This window comes from Tachypleus tridentatus, chromosome 10 (assembly GCF_004210375.1).
Source record: "Tachypleus tridentatus isolate NWPU-2018 chromosome 10, ASM421037v1, whole genome shotgun sequence".
Classification (NCBI taxonomy): Eukaryota; Metazoa; Arthropoda; class Merostomata; order Xiphosura; family Limulidae; genus Tachypleus; species Tachypleus tridentatus.
This window is the reverse complement of record NC_134834.1, coordinates 36,576,518-36,594,671: the sequence shown is the minus strand read 5'-3', so window position 1 is coordinate 36,594,671 and position 18,154 is coordinate 36,576,518. Positions and strand designations below refer to the sequence as shown.

The 18,154-nt window shown below is 31.8% G+C and overlaps 2 protein-coding genes and 1 long non-coding RNA gene across 20 annotated transcripts in view; all 3 read left to right on the top strand.

Annotated features, from left to right (window-relative positions):
- The window catches only part of LOC143229062 (protein slit-like), a 561,294-nt gene extending 556,157 nt beyond the window's left edge, over nt 1–5,137 (top strand). For all 8 annotated transcript variants that reach the window (XM_076460805.1, XM_076460803.1, XM_076460801.1 and 5 more), the window contains one exon: nt 932–5,137. In XM_076460805.1, coding sequence (XP_076316920.1) covers nt 932–1,167 — 236 coding nt within the window. In that variant the 3' untranslated portion in view covers nt 1,168–5,137. The remainder of the gene's footprint in view (nt 1–931) is intronic.
- Nucleotides 5,138–11,957: 6,820 nt separating this feature from the next.
- Nucleotides 11,958–18,154, top strand: part of LOC143229060 (xaa-Pro aminopeptidase 1-like) — a 100,996-nt gene continuing 94,799 nt past the window's right edge. For 3 of the 11 annotated variants that reach the window (XM_076460794.1, XM_076460791.1, XM_076460793.1), the window contains exon 1: nt 11,996–12,145. The gene's annotated coding sequence lies outside the window, so the exon portion shown is untranslated. Of the gene's footprint in view, nt 12,146–12,208; nt 12,342–18,154 lie in introns of those variants that run through there. The other 8 variants (XM_076460796.1, XM_076460792.1, XM_076460795.1 and 5 more) reach the window with 6 other exon arrangements.
- LOC143229061 (uncharacterized) lies at nt 12,155–16,745 on the top strand. The gene is made up of 2 exons (XR_013015631.1): nt 12,155–12,281; nt 15,468–16,745. It is a non-coding gene; the product is annotated as an uncharacterized LOC143229061 (long non-coding RNA).

Here is an 18,154-nt window from a genome sequence, read left to right as displayed (position 1 = left end):
CCAATGATAACACTTTAAAAAGCCTTATGTGTTTCTTTTTTCACTTCCCTAAGTCTGTCGGATATAACTAACCCCTCATCCATTGCCCTGGATCACACTGAAGTAAACAATGTTAATCGTCTTGATATAAAGAGTGGATTTAATCTATGTTAATAGTAGTTTCATTGAGGAGGGGAAGCGACGTTGTCTGATATATTACTAGACTGCGGAATTTCGGAAAACAAACATTTTTTCCACACTGCCAAGGCTTGTCTTGTCTATTTTTTGAATTTCGCGCGAAACTACACGAAGACTATCTGCGCTAACCGTTCGTAATTTAGCAGTGTAAAATTAGAGGGAAAGCAGGTAATTATCACCACCCACCGCCAACTCCTGGATTACTCTTTTACCAACGAATAGTGGGATTGATCATCACATTATAACGCCCCCACAGCTGAAAAGATGAGTATATTTGGTGTGACGAAGATTCGAACCCGAGACCCCCAGGTTATGAGTCGAGCATTCTAACCATCTGGCCAGGCCAGGCCATGATGAAAATAAAAATAAAAAAACACTTGTGAAATTAACGTACAAATGTAAATTTATCATTACAAATTCTTATGACATTATATTTTTGCTTTATTGTTTTCATCTTATCTGTTTGGCTCATGGTAGCCAGTTTCCAAATTCAGTTTAGAATAAACCTGCTTAGTATGAGTAATTGTTGTTTACCAAAAACTCAATGTTACGAAATGTATGGAGAGGGGAGACCAAACTGAGTGTTCACTCCTTTCTGAGATCTATCAACTAACCCAGAGAAACGTGCTAAAACTCCTTTGTTTACTTTTGACTTAAAAAAAGGAACATTTTAACTCTGAATTAAAATTCATTGTTCAAAATGTAGGGATCTCGGTTCACGTTTTTCTAAACTTTCATCTACTTCCTCTCTCAGCCCCCACCTGCCAGAAGGAGCAGACCCGCGCGTACTACGTGGAGAATGGCTGTCGGTCCAAGAAGAAGATGAAACGGGTCCGCTGTGTAGGATCCTGTGGGATCGACTGCTGTCGGCCCAAGAGGATCAAGAAACGACGCGTGAGGATGGTGTGCCCTGATCACAAGACGTACCGGACTGAGGTAGAGATTATTAGAAAGTGCAAGTGTTCGAGAAAATGTTTCATTAGTGATTAGTTTTCTTTTCAGTGTTGTGATTCCTTGTTTCAAACATTGTGTTATTTGTCTGCCAGTAGCGGATGACTATTTGTTCTGCGTCTATAATGGAAGCGCCTTAAATGACGTCAGACGATGGAGAGCCGGCTGCTACAAACCTTTCCTCGTGTTTAACTCTCATTCCAGTTCGCCACGCTACCTCTTGATCTATCAGCATTCGTATTATGTACGTTTCTGCATCTTTCCGTTCTTTAACTAAAGCATTTTATTTTGTTTTTCTCTTCGGAAATTGCGAAATATGACGTAAGGATCTGAATTAAAAACAGACTGTACTCTTTTTGTTTTGTTTTTTTCTATATAAATTGATTGTGTACATTTTTTATGGTAAGGTTTAGTATCATAGTAAACTTTTGTTACGAATGATAATATTTACTTATTTTATTCGAAAGCTCGCATATTTCGTTATTGAAGTTAAATTTTGGTTTTATTATGTAACATAACCTTATGATTGTAAGTAGCAAATTGTACTTCTCGCTGGACTAGAGAGCGATCATATATATATATACATATGAAACGCACGAAAGTTCAATTGTACAGCTGTTCTCTCCTGTTTTATGAGCATTCTACTTGATAATATGTGTATAACGTATTCTACTTACTGATGTGTTTCTTTAACATCCATTTTCTTGTAGATTTTGCGATATTTAAACGTCTTGTAAAATATGTGTGTTTTATTCTTAAGAACAACAACAAAACAACTGATGTAAGTTGTACATGTTTGTCGTACTTGTAAGGTGACAGTAAGACACTTCTATTAAACTGATGTTTGATATGGAAAGAAGTCCGTCAGTTTTAGAGTTGAGTGTTACAAGTTGTTTTTGATGTGGATTTTTTTCTACTTATAAAGTTATTCCTAGCATTTTTAGCAGGAAAAAATATTTTCGTGAAATTTACAAGCATGGAGTGTTTCAAAACCTATGTTGTTGCAGCACTGAAATGTAACGATTCTGATTGAGTGAAGCGTTCATTCAGCATACTGCCAAACCACACGTTGCTTTAAACACCAAACAAAAGCTTAATGTTACATTTCTAAAATTCGTAGTGAAACATCTAAAACATAATTAAATCTAATACGTTTTAAAATAATAAATAAAATATAATATATTGACTGTTAAACTGACAATATCACGCTTGTTCCCACTGAGAGTAATAGAAAATAATCAAGTTAAGAAAGAATGCAAGTAATTAAATTCATACAAATTTATATTTTACATCAGTTTAAAAAATTTTTCGACCATACCAGCATACCTCGTAAAATAAGGAAGCTAATATTTTGTATCTCTAAAATATATTTCAACAGAGGTGATTCTAAAATTCGTTATTCAATGTAAATAAATTTCCAACATAATAACTTATGCTGACAATTTATTTTATATCAACAAATATTGGAGTGATATATCATTAACAACTAGCTCATTTATCCACTTTACCATTAATTTTTGTTCAATTATGCTAACACATGCATTTAAAGTACAAAGTTTAATCACCCGTTGATACTACAGAAATTGACAACAACAAATATTTTATTGTATTTGTTGTATATTTCATGTATCGCTGTTGTTGTTGTTTATTTAATTTTAAAATATTCACTTTCACGTGTTAACGTTTCACTTTAAACTCGCTGAAAAGCCCACTAAGCAATATCTTACTACCCAAGCCATCCTTTATTTATTATTATTTCATGCGAGTTTGCGGACTTATTTCCTGATTTTTTAAGTTCTAATTCACCTACTGGCAAAGGAATAGTGAAATTGAAATACTGTGAATGGTAAAAAATGTTTTTCTACCCCAAACAAAATTTACCACCCGAATAATATTATTCAGTTTTCCCAGTTGGTGCCATATTATCTTCAAAGTACTACCAAAGACGTGCCCCACGCTGACTCATCGGTAAGTCTGAGGACTTGTTAGATTAAAAACTGGGTTTCGATACCTGCAATAGGTAGAGAACAAATGACCAATTTGTGCTTAACAACAAATAAGCATAACAATAATGTTATTTGGGAAGAGAGTTTTCTTTTTTCAAACATTTCCACTAATTTGTTACATTAACTTAATGTTATATTTTTCACTACTTAGCAACCCAGTGTGGAGTCGCTATTTCCAACAATAAAGTTCAAATAACTGCAATTTCCTTCTCTAATAATAGAAAATGAACATTATAAGCCATTCTTTCTTTGAAACTTCCCTACGTTTCGTGTGTGTAAGATGGTATAAGTGAGTAGTACCAAACTGTCATTTCAGATTTTGAATACTCTGTTTGTCTTAGTGTGTTTCTTTTCATTATTATTATTTAGTAAAGCAGCACAGAAGGAAAATCCGTGGGCCAGTTCAATGTAACGTTACAGTCCCTGCTGTTCTACAGGTATATTGCTCACTGACGTTAACAACGTTTTGTAATCACCGTGTTGAGTTAAAAACATCATTTATCATTTACAACAAAGGTGTGTGTGTGTGTGTGTGTGTGTGTGTGTGTGAAATAAATTAATTGTGAAATATATATATGTATATTTCTAATAGTTAATTTACAGAGAGTAGCTTTCAATGCTCTGCAAATTTTCGTGGAACTAATTAGATTTATAATGTCACAGTTAAAAATGATCTGTAATAATGCGTAGGTTATCAGTTCTCATATCTTCAAGAAAACCATAAGCAAAATATTAACGCAATTTTTCACTTATAATTTCCAAAAAAACTGTAAACAATTTTTTTTTCATAAATGTATTATTATTCTAAAATATTTGCCTCCTGGTGGCATGCCGGTAAGCTGGGGAGTTATAATGCTAAAATTTGGACTTTGATCCCTCTGGTGGGCACAGCTCAAATAATCCATTGTGCAGTTTTGCATAAAAGAAAGAAATAAATCTAAGGTGTTAAACAATGTAATATATTTATATTAATTAACACAGTAACTAACGTTAATCCAATAATAAAGCAAACTATTTTAATTCTTTATTATATTTGTTATTATTTCAAAATATTGTTTTCCTTGTTAAATCATTTCTTAGAGCAAATCAAAGAAATGTTTCTATGATGCTTATTTACTAATATTATTACAAATTAGTTATATAAAAGAGTTTGAATGATAAAGAACAAAAATTAAGTAATAAATACGGTAAAATATTATACTTCAAATTCTTTAAAAACATCGTAAAGAATTCAAAAGTAAGTACGGTATATGATATCAAACGTTGTTTGATTTTCTCGAACTTGTATCGTACGCTACTATGTATGTTATGATGCATAAAGTGAGACAGAATATTAAAATATTCTTCAAGTTAAAGCTATACCTAAATACCAAACCCAATCAGTTTTCTTCATATTTTAACGTAACTTGCATTCTTCAAGTAGATTTTTAAGAAACATTAAGTTTTTCCGTAATCATTCTCCATGTTACAGTCGCAAAATTCCCAGATATGTTTTCTATTTCTCGATCGTTTTATTTTGTTGTTGTTGTGTTAGTCTAAAAAATAAATAGCTACGTTAAATTATATATTACCTTGGTAAGTGTCACTGTGTTTACCTCATTTACGTTTAATTACTATTACTACCTGTACAGGTATTTAAATAAGTTAGGTTATGAAAGTTTACCTAAAATGAATATTTTGATTATTAATAACTATTACAATGTTTAGAAATAAATGGTTGGGTTGCTATGTATGTATTTAATTCTATGTTTTTCCTCATAAAAAATTTGATTTTTAATCTTATAAATAAATTTCTCAACATACATATTATATAATATATGCATTTGATGGATAACTATTATACTGTTAATTGCATTTCTTATATAGTATAAAAAACAGAGTTAATGTTGCTTTTTAGTGCATTTTAATAAGGAGATCGCTTTTTGTTCAATCTCCTTGCTGTAAGCTTTGTAACTATGTTGATGATGTACATTTATGAGTTTAGTGAATAAATGTATGGAGTTTGATTTATTTGTCTAGGTATTAATTCTTCTTTTGATATTTTAATTATTAAACATCTTATACATGAAAGTATATATAAAACCAAAGTATGTCACCTGATCGTAAAGCGAGTAAATTAAGATCTAATCAAGAATAGCAACGCTGAAATAAAGGCTGTTTTGAGTTTGAATTGTGTGAAAATGCTGTGGTTTGTTGGTGTCAAAAATATTCTGAAATTATTTTTAAATTGACAATACAGAAATAAATTCAAACATTACATAGATGAATAAATATTTTATAACTAAATAGCACTCTAAAAAGTGTTCGATTTAACTTGCATCAATGAAAGCTCTTAAAAAATTAGCTCCTTAACAATATATTTTAACACGACTGAGGAAAATTGCATTAAACTAGCCTAACAATTCTTCGTTATAAATGACTTAGGTGAAACAAAAACAAAATAGAACAGTCAGTGATGACGAGAAAACCCACTTGCAGAGAAAAATATGTAAAAACGACTGGTTTAGGTTGAGAAAATTTTTATGTAGAGGAGCGAACAACGTTTCGACCTTCTCGGTTATCGTCAGGTTGTGAACCTCTACATAAAAATTTTCTCAACCCAAACCAGCCGTTTTTACATATATAAAATAGAACAGTATTTAACCTTTTAGCTATGAAGACTGTCTTTTAGCAGTTCTAACTTTTTTTTAATGTTTCAGATTTAGAATAAAAAACCGAAAAGAACAGTTATATGCATTATCAAATGCTTTCTAGTAAGTTATAACAGTTGCCTTTCTCTCACTCATGAATTGCCCCAATAACCTTCTCGTGGTTACTTTTTGAGGTAGTCAGGTGGATTAAGGCACTCGACTCGTAATCTGAGAGCCGTGGGTTCGAATCCCCGTCACATCAAACACGGTCGCCCTTTCAACCGTGGTGGCGTTATAATGTGACGGTCAATCCCACTATGCACTGGTAAAAGAGTAGCCCAAGAGTTGGCTGTGGGTGGTGATGACTAGCTGCCTTCCCACTAGTCTTACAGTGCTAAATTAGGGACGGCTAACGCAGATAGCCCTCGTGTAACTTTGCTCGAAATTCAAAAACAAACAAACTTTCTGAGACTATGTCCAGGTAGCAAAGATATTGGTATCTGGAAGTCATCGAGCTCGGCTCATTTTTCATTAGGGGTATCACAAAATAATAAGTAGCAACATTCATCCATTTTTTTAAAGTATTGTATCTCAATACCCATTGAGGGAAAACCACTCTCTCGCCGAATGTAAGATCGAAAACTTCAAAGCATGTTACCCTGTACTCACCATTCAATTAAATCATAGGAATGATTCTTTCAATATTTGGACAATGTTTTGCAACAGAAATTCTCAGTAGCTCAAAAGGCATTGGTCATAATAGCTTCAGTTGTTATTTTTCAATCACATTAATTTTCTAGTTTATAAAGTAGATCATTTAGTTGTCATGATAACTGGTAAATATCTCCTTTTTTGAAACTCAACCTAATAACTCGGAAATCAATAATAGCTAAACCATTCGGTTCTGTTAATTTTATAACCAACAAACCATCCTAGCTGTCATTATTTATACAACATAGTACATACAGTATATCTCACAATATCATATAATAGCTGAGAAAGCAATTGTCATAAAGCTCTTTCATTATCCGTTTTCTCAATTTAACAATTATTGTAACTGATGATTAGATTAGTGACCACGAGGTGTAATTTTACAGACAGTGGCTTGGAAAACAAGGGTCCTTACACCATTTCAATTGTTATCATTTTGGACAAACAATCATTTTAGCTACTGAGGCTTGAATTGCACTTGCAAGATGTAGTCCATACATTCTGCCAGACAACATCAGAGACCAAGATAACTACTGCCTTTACATTGTTAAGTACTCAAAGACTATCTTAGTTATTGATGATGAGTTTTCCCCACATCAACTGAAAGGTTTATCTCAGTAGCCTGGGCAACCAAATTATAATTTCTTGAGTTAGAAGGAAAGTATAGTTCATACAGTTGCTTGATAAACACTTTCAGCTCTTTCTTCTTTATCAAGCAGATTGTATGACTTGCGACTAAATCCTCAAACTCCTATGATTCATTGGTCTTAACATCAGACCAATCACGCCTAGTGATGTCAGTGTATGAGAGAATTATATGAGATCTACATATACGACTGACTAATGTAATCCATACTTTTTCACACAATTCACATCCCTTGGGAGTCGTACTTTAATGCAGCGCTTCTCAACCTTTTCCAATATAATTTACCACTATAAGTTTTCCCAACAGATCATTGAAATTGCAAATTATTTACAATAACTTATATATATATATTAAACTACAACTAGTTAGTTAGTTATCACCATTAGATTCCATCTAGGAACATAGGGCCGCAATCGCTTGCGGATTCTTCAACAAGTATTTAAGTGAGTAGGTTGTTAGCCCACTGCACCGAGCCGTCCCTAATTTAGCAGTGTAAGACTAGAGGGAAGGCAGCTAGTCATCACCCCCCACCGCCAACTCTTGGGCTACTCTTTTACCAACGAATAGTGGGATTGACCGTCACATTATAACACCCCCACGGCTGGGAGGGTGAGCATGTTTAGCGCGACGCGGGCGCGAACCCGCGACCCTCGGATTACGAGTCACACGCCTTACGCGCTAGGCCATGCCAGGCCCAAAACTGCAACTAGAATTAATATAAAATAAAATAAGCAAAACCCCCGAGTGACCCATTCATTCATTTGAGAAACACTGCTTTAATGGACTAAGTTGCTGGAATATCAAGTACTGACCGGTCCAGCCAGATCTAAGCTGCTGGTTTGTCATATACCGAAATCAGACCTGTTCTCCATAATGCTTCATCCGTTTCTTTACCATCTTATCATAGCACTTATTCAGTCTTATACAAGGTTTCCTAGTCATGTTTCACAGTTTAAACCTTAATCATTCCACATATCAAAACATGCTCCTCTGATTTCAGACTTACCATTACAAAAGATCTGTGGTCGACACTTTTATTCTTTTTTACAATAAGAACCACTATCAAAATGTTTAGAATACCTGAACTAACAACATCCTGCCATTGAATTCATTTGCGATGTCGAAAACAATAATATTTCTCTTTTCTAGGTATAATCGTAAAGTGTAACACTAGTGGATTTAGTAAATCAGTACACAGAAAAAAAAACGTTTACTGGATTTTTATACAATCTGACATCCTTATCCTCCTCACATATGAAAGAAATCTTGTAACAAGCCTATTCAACAGAACTTATAATATAACCTCTGTTACCTGTGGCCAGGTGATTAAGGCACTCGATTCGTAATCCGAGGGTCACAGGTTCGAATCTCCGTAGCACCAAACATGCTCGCCCGTTCAACCGTGGGAGCGTTATAATTTGACGGTCATTCCCACTATTCGTTGGTAAAAGAGTAGCCCAAGTGTTGGCAGTAGGCGGTGGTGACTAGCTGCCTTCCCTCTTATCTTACCTTGCTAAATTAGGGACGGCTAGCGCAAATAGCCTGTAGCTTTGCGCGAATTTCAGAAAACGAACAAACAGTTACACGTACCTCAATTTACACTCAAAAATTTATCTCATACAACTATCAACAACATTTATTACAAAAAAAAAAAATTCTAATGCATTTCTAAGTGAGGAACTCGCATATCCACCCAGACTACCAACTGTATCTAAACGTACTATATACTCTTGTTTTTCCATACTCTGGTAAACAAAGCTTAACAATAAAAAGTCAAATTAAAAGCGTAATTCAACGTTACTATGCAGGAGCTATTTTCAGAATAAGTTTAAACTTATATCATATATATAGGATTTTTTTCAGTCCGAAAGACCTTATCCCAATATCTCTTTGTTCATGGTTTACATATCTTTACAAGCGTTATAAAAATAATACCACAGTAGACATTTTAATTTAAAATTATATAATCCCAAACAAAGGTTTGAGGAATGTTCGGATTTTTTTTTTCCTTTGCGCCTCGCTCATGTTTTAAAGGAACTTGGAAAACTTAATTGTGAAGAAATGTGATAGAAATGAAGGGAGGGACTTTAATTTTATAACCTGAGGTTGTTCGGTTACAGGCAAAAGAGAGGAATAACTGAGGGTGGGGTGATAACTAAATCAACAGCCGATATCGCAATTGTGATCCTTAAAGGCGGTGAGGAATGCTTGGAATTATATATGGAGGCAAACGGGAGGATCCCGAGAAATCAGCTTTCACTACCTTATGCCAATAAGTGTTAGATAGTGCACAGTGAGATTTTAATGGTTGAAGAATGAAGAAGACAGCGACTGAAGATTTAAGATTTCATAAAGTAAATCTTGGTATATAGGTCACTAACACGGTGTTTCTGATGGGGCAGTTTTTCATTATCATCATCATCGCTGAACATGAGGTGGCAAAAAAAACAAAGAGAGCTGAATATCTGGTTTCACTATGTTAATGTTCGTTGCCAGGGCATTAAAGTAAGGCCTCTTATATTGACAAAACCAAACGCAATCTACAAATTAGAGTCAATGAACATATGGGAATTTCCGTGAAAACACATACATGCCCAAAACAAAGCAAAAAACGAATAATCCTGTGCTTTCTCTATAGGCCAACATAGTAAAGAAACAGAACATAAATTTAACTTATAAAATTTCAATACCTATAATTAATGATTTAAAAAGTTCTCCACAACAAATAACTTTCACCAACACTGAATAACATGTTGTCTTCTTTTAAATTCACATTTTGAAATATATACAATATTTTTATTACCGCTGTATCACTTGGGGGCTTATTTATTGAAATAATTAATATCACTGATATTTATATTTTATTGTTCATTAATGTTAATATCAAGTCCTAGTTAGGCACATAGTTATCAACTTCTTTTAGTGTTAAATTTGACGTTTCAATAATTTAAAAATTTTATCTTAAATGTCTGTGATTATTAAAGTTATAAATTCGTGTTTTTTTTTGTTCGACCCTATTTGTAGCGATGTTTTGTTTCAGTCCGTTAAACCAGTTGTTTTAATTATAGTTAAGGATTGATACCTTTAGTTTTAATTATTTATAGTTATTAGTTTAATTTTAGTCATAGTTGTTATTGCAATTAAATACGTATCATGCCCCTCAGTGGCACAGTGGCATGTCTTGGGACTTCAAACGCTAGAAACTGCGTGTCAATATCCGTGGTGAGCAAAGTACAGATAATCCATTGTGTATCTTTTGAGCTTAACTACAAATAACAGTACGTATCATTTTAGTTATTATCATAGTTAACCGAGCAGTGACAGCCTTGGCATCTGTCGAGAGAAAACAAAAACTCGGGACTCTACATTGATTACCCCCTTCACAACATTCTCCCTAGGCTAACCAGCTCCCGAAGTTGAATGACCAGATATTACTATCCAAGTCTAAGGAACCTTTCACACAATTAGATAATAGACAAATATATTCAGCTTATTGGCGTTTTAACAATTCTGTTTATTTCAGCTTCTCTTATTTTAATGAAACATATTTAAACTATTTCAATTGTAGACATAAGACACATTTTAATTAAATATTGCACTAGTTTAGTTTGATTAACTTGGAATGTATTCTTAGAAAAACTTTATTCTCCAGTGTTACACCGCTTCTGTTGTGTCTTCATTTTATCAACTCTCCATAAACACAGAATACTTTCTCCACATAGGCTTAAAATGCAGATGTAGCAACTAGATTTTCAGCAGTGTTTGTAGTTTCCGGGTATTAGCATTTGGTGATAGACCAAATTGAAGAACAAATAAAAACAAGGCAATGCGGTGGTATATGGGAATGAGAAAAACTTTTCTTTTAAAGGTAAATCATTATTTTGTCTTTGGTAATACTTGCGAGAATCTTCATAAAACATGCTTTTGGTTTAAATTCATTACTACTTCCTGCATTTCTGATGCATTCTATTCCCATACACAGGGACCGCTACTCTCCCACTGCATGATGATGTATGCCAGATAACTAAATATTAGGTTGAGGAATAATTCGTGAGCGTTTTTAAATAATTTCATTCAAGCATTACATGCAAGACTATACAATACTTCAATGCATGAACACATTACACCCAAAACATTTATTATGATACTTTATTTCATGTAATACCTAGGTATATAGTATGCATTGTTTTAAACGAAATTGCAAGAAATTAAATGCGAAAAGCAGATGGTGTCGAAAATGCTCGATTTTAATGAGCTGAAAATGAAAGCAAAAATTAAAGACATATGAAAATCAAACACACCATCTATTAGAGCAAAAAATTATCTACCAAATGACATGAAATATTTTGCGAAAGCGTTTCATTTATGAATATATTTGTTTAACTTGAAAAAAACGCTCACGAATTATTCCTCAACCCAATATTTTTATTTTTCGTCATTATTACGTTATTGTTTTACGTTTATAGTTAAGCGTGCATTAACTGATATGATTTATGTTTGTTATTAGACATTTTAGTTATAGTTAATGGAAAAAAAAACAAAAAAAACATTGGTTACAACCTTGCCATTAGCATCCTCATTATAAACTTTTGGTTGCTCTTAACATACCGAAGAATCATTGCTGTTTATTTAATTTCAACATCATCAGCTATTTTCTTTATAATCCTGTTTTCGATATTCTAATTTTTTTAAACCAAATCCCGAGCCTTCTTATAGTTTTAAATCTACCAAACTACCCATCAATACAGTTTAAGCTAATGTATTTATCCCAGACTTTTTGTGTTTAATAAACAGATTAAGTTTAATTACCCTTGTTATTTTTCTTCCCTTGATTTTATCTGAAAACCCTATTTTAAATAGCTGAGTAAAGATAATTTCATTTATTATTATATCAAATTGTTCAAAGAATTACAGAATTGAAAAATAATTTTACTACTGTTTATCAACAGGGGACAGAAACTATTTGAGATTAAGTAAATCAGACATTTAAATTTGGCTGGAATATTTTTACATTCTAAGTTTAAGTAAGTGTTGAAATTAAACATAATACTGGTTTTAGTTAGACTTGTTTAAATTTTATTTGAACATACTCCGTATTTGAAGCTATGTGGATATATTAATTAATATTTGTTTGAAATATAAAGTTAGGCTTAGCATGAGGTAATAGCTATTTACGATTTACCGCTTTTTCATTTCTGCTGTACAAACTATACTTCTTAGGTAATGTTGATATTACTGTTGCTAGTCGTAAAAGTAGTAGTACCTTTTTATTGAATTTGTTTAAACTTAGCTAGAGTAAATATATATTAACGTCTATGTTTCATGCTGTATTATTACAGCAAGAAAAACTCAAAAGCTTTCATTAAATTATACTGAAAGAGGAGACGTTAATGTAAAGTATAGGCTAGCAATTAATAAGCGAGCTCAAGCAGTCGTTCCAATTTATATAATTATATTCTATAGTCTATACCATACAGACCTATCTTTTAAGTTTACGATGTGGCATAGACAAGTAACTGGTTGAAATCATGACACGTGAGATATTGGTTGTAACTTACATCACAGTCAGCTGAATTATTTGAAAATTACCCTTTGATAATTTTATAAATTTATTTTTCAAAATATTTCTACTGATGTTTGCAAATGATGTGTTCCAGTACTGCACTAAGGAAATAAAACTGTTTATTACTCTAGCCTAAACTTGTATCTCATGATAGTTAGATTGAAGAGTAAGACATAAAAGTAAAAAATCAGTTTATTCTGTGTGATGGAAGTTTTACAACACCTAAGAGATATTACTATGATTATAGTATTGAATTACAAGAGGCTTCATTCAGAAAGTAATTACTTTTGTGAAGTGATAATGCAAGTTTGTAATATAGTTCCTGTTTTTATTAATGAGTAATTATGCAACTTTCAATGATCGATATAGGTAATAATTATACATCTGTCTTTTCTGACTGTATAGGTGAAAATGTTTTGGTCAAACATCAGTTAGACCACATCGTAGGGTGGATCATACAGATAATGTTTTGAACTTAATTTTTGATGTAAATTTCTGTTTAATTAGCAGTGCTAAAGATAAATCTACTGGGTTTTATTAACCATGGTATGTTTTACATTTATATATAGTGTCATAACTTGCAGTGCAGTTATTTTCTTTTACATGTTATGGTGAAGATAATTTCAACTAATTTGAATGGAGTTTTAATAGTATAATGGTAAAATCTTTTAGGTTAGTAATTGTGAAAATAAAATTTTTAATAATTTCATTATTGATACATGGGATTATTTTAAAAAAGTTTAATACATCACCAAGCTTATAAATTCTGAAAGTCGCAAGTTGCATTAACAATAAGTTAAAACCATTATGAGTTAATGAAGAAGTTAAGGAAACAATTAAAACAACATAGCTTTTAAAAGATGTATCTGTGGGATGGTTCTGCAAAACTGAACTAGGTACACAACTAAATACGATGGAGCTACAAGCAAGATGAATGATAAAAGATTTAGAAAGAAAGATAGCTCAAGATATGAAACAAGCCCTAGAAAGATTAAAAATATTGTGAAAACTAAAAACAAAACCAATGTCTGCTGTGCTTAGTTTACAAGTTAAAAATACTAATGACTATTATGAAAAGGACAGTGTACGAAAACATTTGTGGTGGTGTTTTCATGATAGAAGATAGACATGCACTGGAAATTGATTAACATTTTTACTGTATTTGTGATGAAGTTTTATGTACTCCAAAATTAGTTCAGGGTGAATTAAAATTATTAAATTAAGCTAAACTTCCAGGATTGGATTTTATGCAGCCAAATTTGGTGAAAGAATAAAGAGTGAACTTTTTGCATCATTAAATATGATTGTTAACAAGTCATTTGTAAAGTCAGAGGTTCCTAGTAATTGGTGAAGAATTATAATTTCTCCACTATTCAAATTTATTGTTGTAATTAATGCATGTAATTACAGGCCTGTTAATCTTAACACTGGTGATAATCCAGGTAATGGAACCATTTTTTAGAGATGTTAGTGTTAATCATGTGGAAGATAAATTATTTTCTGGTAGTATATATTTAGAAGCAGTTGATCAAGCTACTCCATTTTTAGAAATTAATTGCAATTGGTATAAACCACTTGATAAAAGTATGTATGTTGGCATTACTTAAATATTATCACAAAGCCTTTGGTTCGGTACCCATGAAGGTTTATTGAACAAATTGGAAACCTATGGATTTATTGGTCATTTATTTAGGTGGACTGTTGCATTTATTAAAAATTGTTCAGTAACAGCTTATCAGACTGGGTTGACTTTATCTATGGAACTGCTTTTTTATCCCTCATTTTTTACCTAAAGGATGTATTTAAAAGAAGTAACACAAATGTGTACTTGTTTGTTTTTTATAGCTGATATCAAGTTATAAAATGAAATTCATCATTCATCTTGTAGAAATACTACTTTAAAATGGACAAAGGAATGACAACTTTTGATCTAAGTCCAATAAATGTTAGGTTATATACTTAATTATGATAAACCAAAATTGAATTATTTTGCATAATTTTGATATGCAAAACTTAAGATTAAAAAGATGTGCAAACTTACATGATTTAAATTTTTCCCTTCATGTTTGTACAAAGAAAGCTAATGGTGTGTTAGATCTGATAAACAATATAGTTTTTATATGAATAAAGAAATGCTTGTCTATTTATAAACCTTTAGTATTTATAATTTTGGATTATGCATCTGTGAGCTGTAGTCTTGTTATTAGAAGAACTATATGAATGGATTAATAAAAGTATAAACTGGTACCAAAAATAATTGTCAAAATTAAGGAACTGTCACATCTAGATACTGAGAAATATTAACATTTCAACTTCAATTTATTGTAGGATTAAGTATGATCTCATTCAAGTGTATAAAATAAAAAGTAAACAGGTACACCACATAAACTAACTGGAAGAACAAGATTATTTAACAAAATCTTTCATGACAATAAGAGACAATACTTACGAACTTTGTGAAATGAGCGCATTCTTCAAGAGTTATCCACATAGATTCATAAACATTTGTAACTGTTCTATAAGAAATTGTCAGGCACAGGCACTGTTATACTTAAGTCACAGTTGAACAAATGTGATCAGTCCTTTATAAATTTGATCTTACAAATTTCAACCAAAATGCTTGTGCATTCATAAAAGTAAAGTGTTTTATAGTAGTATGAGTATTGTCTGAAAAGTTTGTGGCCTGATCTTAAACAAATGGGAATATATTTTTTGTTTTCTGGTAAATATTATGTTTGAACTGTTTTTTTTTTGTTAATTTTTTGTGTTGCAAATCTTTGAAGGAAAGAAGTAAGCATTGCTAAACATCATAGAGAATATCAGAATGCTGTGATCAAATACTTTGTTAAAAAGAAAATGGCACTACAACAAGAAATCTACCAGGACATGGAAGCAACAATTAGGAGAGGGTGCTCTGGCATATTTGACAGTGAAAAAGTGATGTGCTGAGTTTAAGCTAGTTATTCAATCATATGAAGATGATCCAAGGTCAGGTTGGTCCATTACATCAATCACTGCAGAAAGTACAAAGTTCTTGATTTGGTTATATATGACAGAAGAATCACCATTAGGAAGTTAACAGAGGAAGTGGAATTGTTAAAAGAACTCTAGCAAGCAGTTTGAGTGACAATTTGGGTATGAGTAAGGTTAGTGCCAGATGGGTACTAAAGATGTTGTCACCTGCACAGAAATAGTTTCAAGTTGTAGAAAGCCAAGCCTACTCCAAAGATTTTAACAGATTTCTAAGTATTGGTGAAACATGGGTTCACCTCTTTGATTCAGAGTCAAAAATACAGAGTTTGCAAGGGAAGATCTCAAGTTCACTCACTCCAAAGAAGTTCAAGTTAAAATCCTCTGTGGGGAAGGTCATGACATCAATTTTTGGGATGCCAAGGAAGTTTTAAGTTTTACTAGTTGACTACTTGGAGAAGGATCAGACCAGTATGGAAGACTACTATGCATCATTAATCAATAATATGCATAAAATAAACACAAAAGAACATTGCTTAGAAAAGGTGTGGTCTTCCATCATAACAATGTCCAAGCTCATTAATCTATGATGTTGGTTTTAAATTGACCACTTGCTTGCCAAATTTAGCTTTAAGTGACTTCTTTATCTTACCTCAACTTAAATTTTTTCTGAAAGGTCAGACATTTCAGAACGATCTCATACATACTGTCCAGTCATGGACTGAAGACCAAGAAGAGTTGTTTTAGAAGGGCATAAAAGCTTTGGAGCACTGTTGGTGTAAGTGTAAAGACTCGGAAGGAAACTACGTTGAGAAATATGTCATAGCTGAATCATTGTTTCTTATTTACACTTTAGGCCACAAATCTCCTGGACACTGCACATACTATGGCCTAAAAAAGATTAAACTTTCTAAACGCCTATATATACGTTGAGATGTGTTCTGTATACGTACTGCTGTATATTAACTCATTTATATGAGAATGTGTTTAAATAGAATATTACTATGATGTCAAACTTGGAATTAACTGTAGTATCAAATGAAATAATTTGTAACTGTGACAGCTCAATATATTAAAGAAAATGAACATTCTCTAAGGGAGCAGTAATTTATCCATTACAATGTTAAGGAACCCAATTCTTAGAAAATAAATGTTTGGAAATGGCTTTAAAAGCTGATGATACAATCGATTACAAATGTAAAATATTTTGACAAGCTTGTCCTCATCAGACTGACAACATTAAAAAACTTCCCTTTAGTTTCTTCAGTTTTAATATAAAATAACTTCATATATTAAGGTTTTTAGAAATATACAATTGCTACTAAAAATAACAACAAAAACAAAACTTAATAATTAATGGCATGAACATGTGTGAATTATGACTGGATTTAGTGGATTACTGTAATGAGTAACTCTAAAAGTTGGCATTTGATGCTCTACATTATTTTTGTGCTTATCATGATGTTCATCAAAAATAAAGAATGTGTCTGGTATCTATGACATTAATTTTTTAATTATCTAAATAACATATTGTGTTTATGACATTTTATTCATTAATCAAAAACATTTAAAAAGTGTTGTTGTATATTGCATGCTGGGCTTTTAGGGTTACCTGCTGACCATTGAAAACCCTATTATAAAATATATGATACTCAATATACTCATACCTTACTTTCCATTTTTATCTTTCCTATAACTTTAGTTTTCACTTATGATTTGGTACCATAATGTTTCAGTATCTGCCATAAATAATACCTTGATTTGAAAAATTGTTATGAAGTTTGACTTGGAAATTTTTAATTGTATAATATGAATTTTGAAACAGAACATTGGTCAGTTTTACAAATTGTATTAAAAAAAGTAACTGAATACAAAGTGGAATGCCTGTTTACTCCTAATCTATTAATTTTTTAAGGTGTGTATAAACATACTTACAAAATAAGATTAATATAATGTGTTATTAGAACACATGCATGGTGCTTTCATTATTTACTTTTTTTAGACTCAGTAAAAATACAGGTGATGAATAGTATAATAAATAAAAAGTATTTTTTAATGAACACAAAAACAAGTGTCAGTTTAAACCCCACGAACATAGGGTTAGCTTATTGGATGAATTCCATAATGTTTAACTTTTGCTATAATTTCAAATTTACAGTGTGTATCCTTATAAAATTTGGTAAGATTTTAGTAAACATTATAAGGCTATTATATACATGGATGGGATGCACAAAAATATTTTTCAAAATAATTACTAATGATTTGTCATGAATTTATGAAGTCAGTTGGACTTAGACCAGTTTGAGTGCATGTTGATTTAATGTTAAGAATTAAAATATATTTTGGTCTTACAAATTACTTATTTCAGTGCAGAATGCTTGTTGCATGAGTTGCAAAAAGTTTATATATAGAGGACAGCACAAAATGAGAAAAGCTAAACTTGTGAGAAGAGGGAAGTACCTATTGAAAATGTATTCTCAGTATAGGAAAATTATAAAAC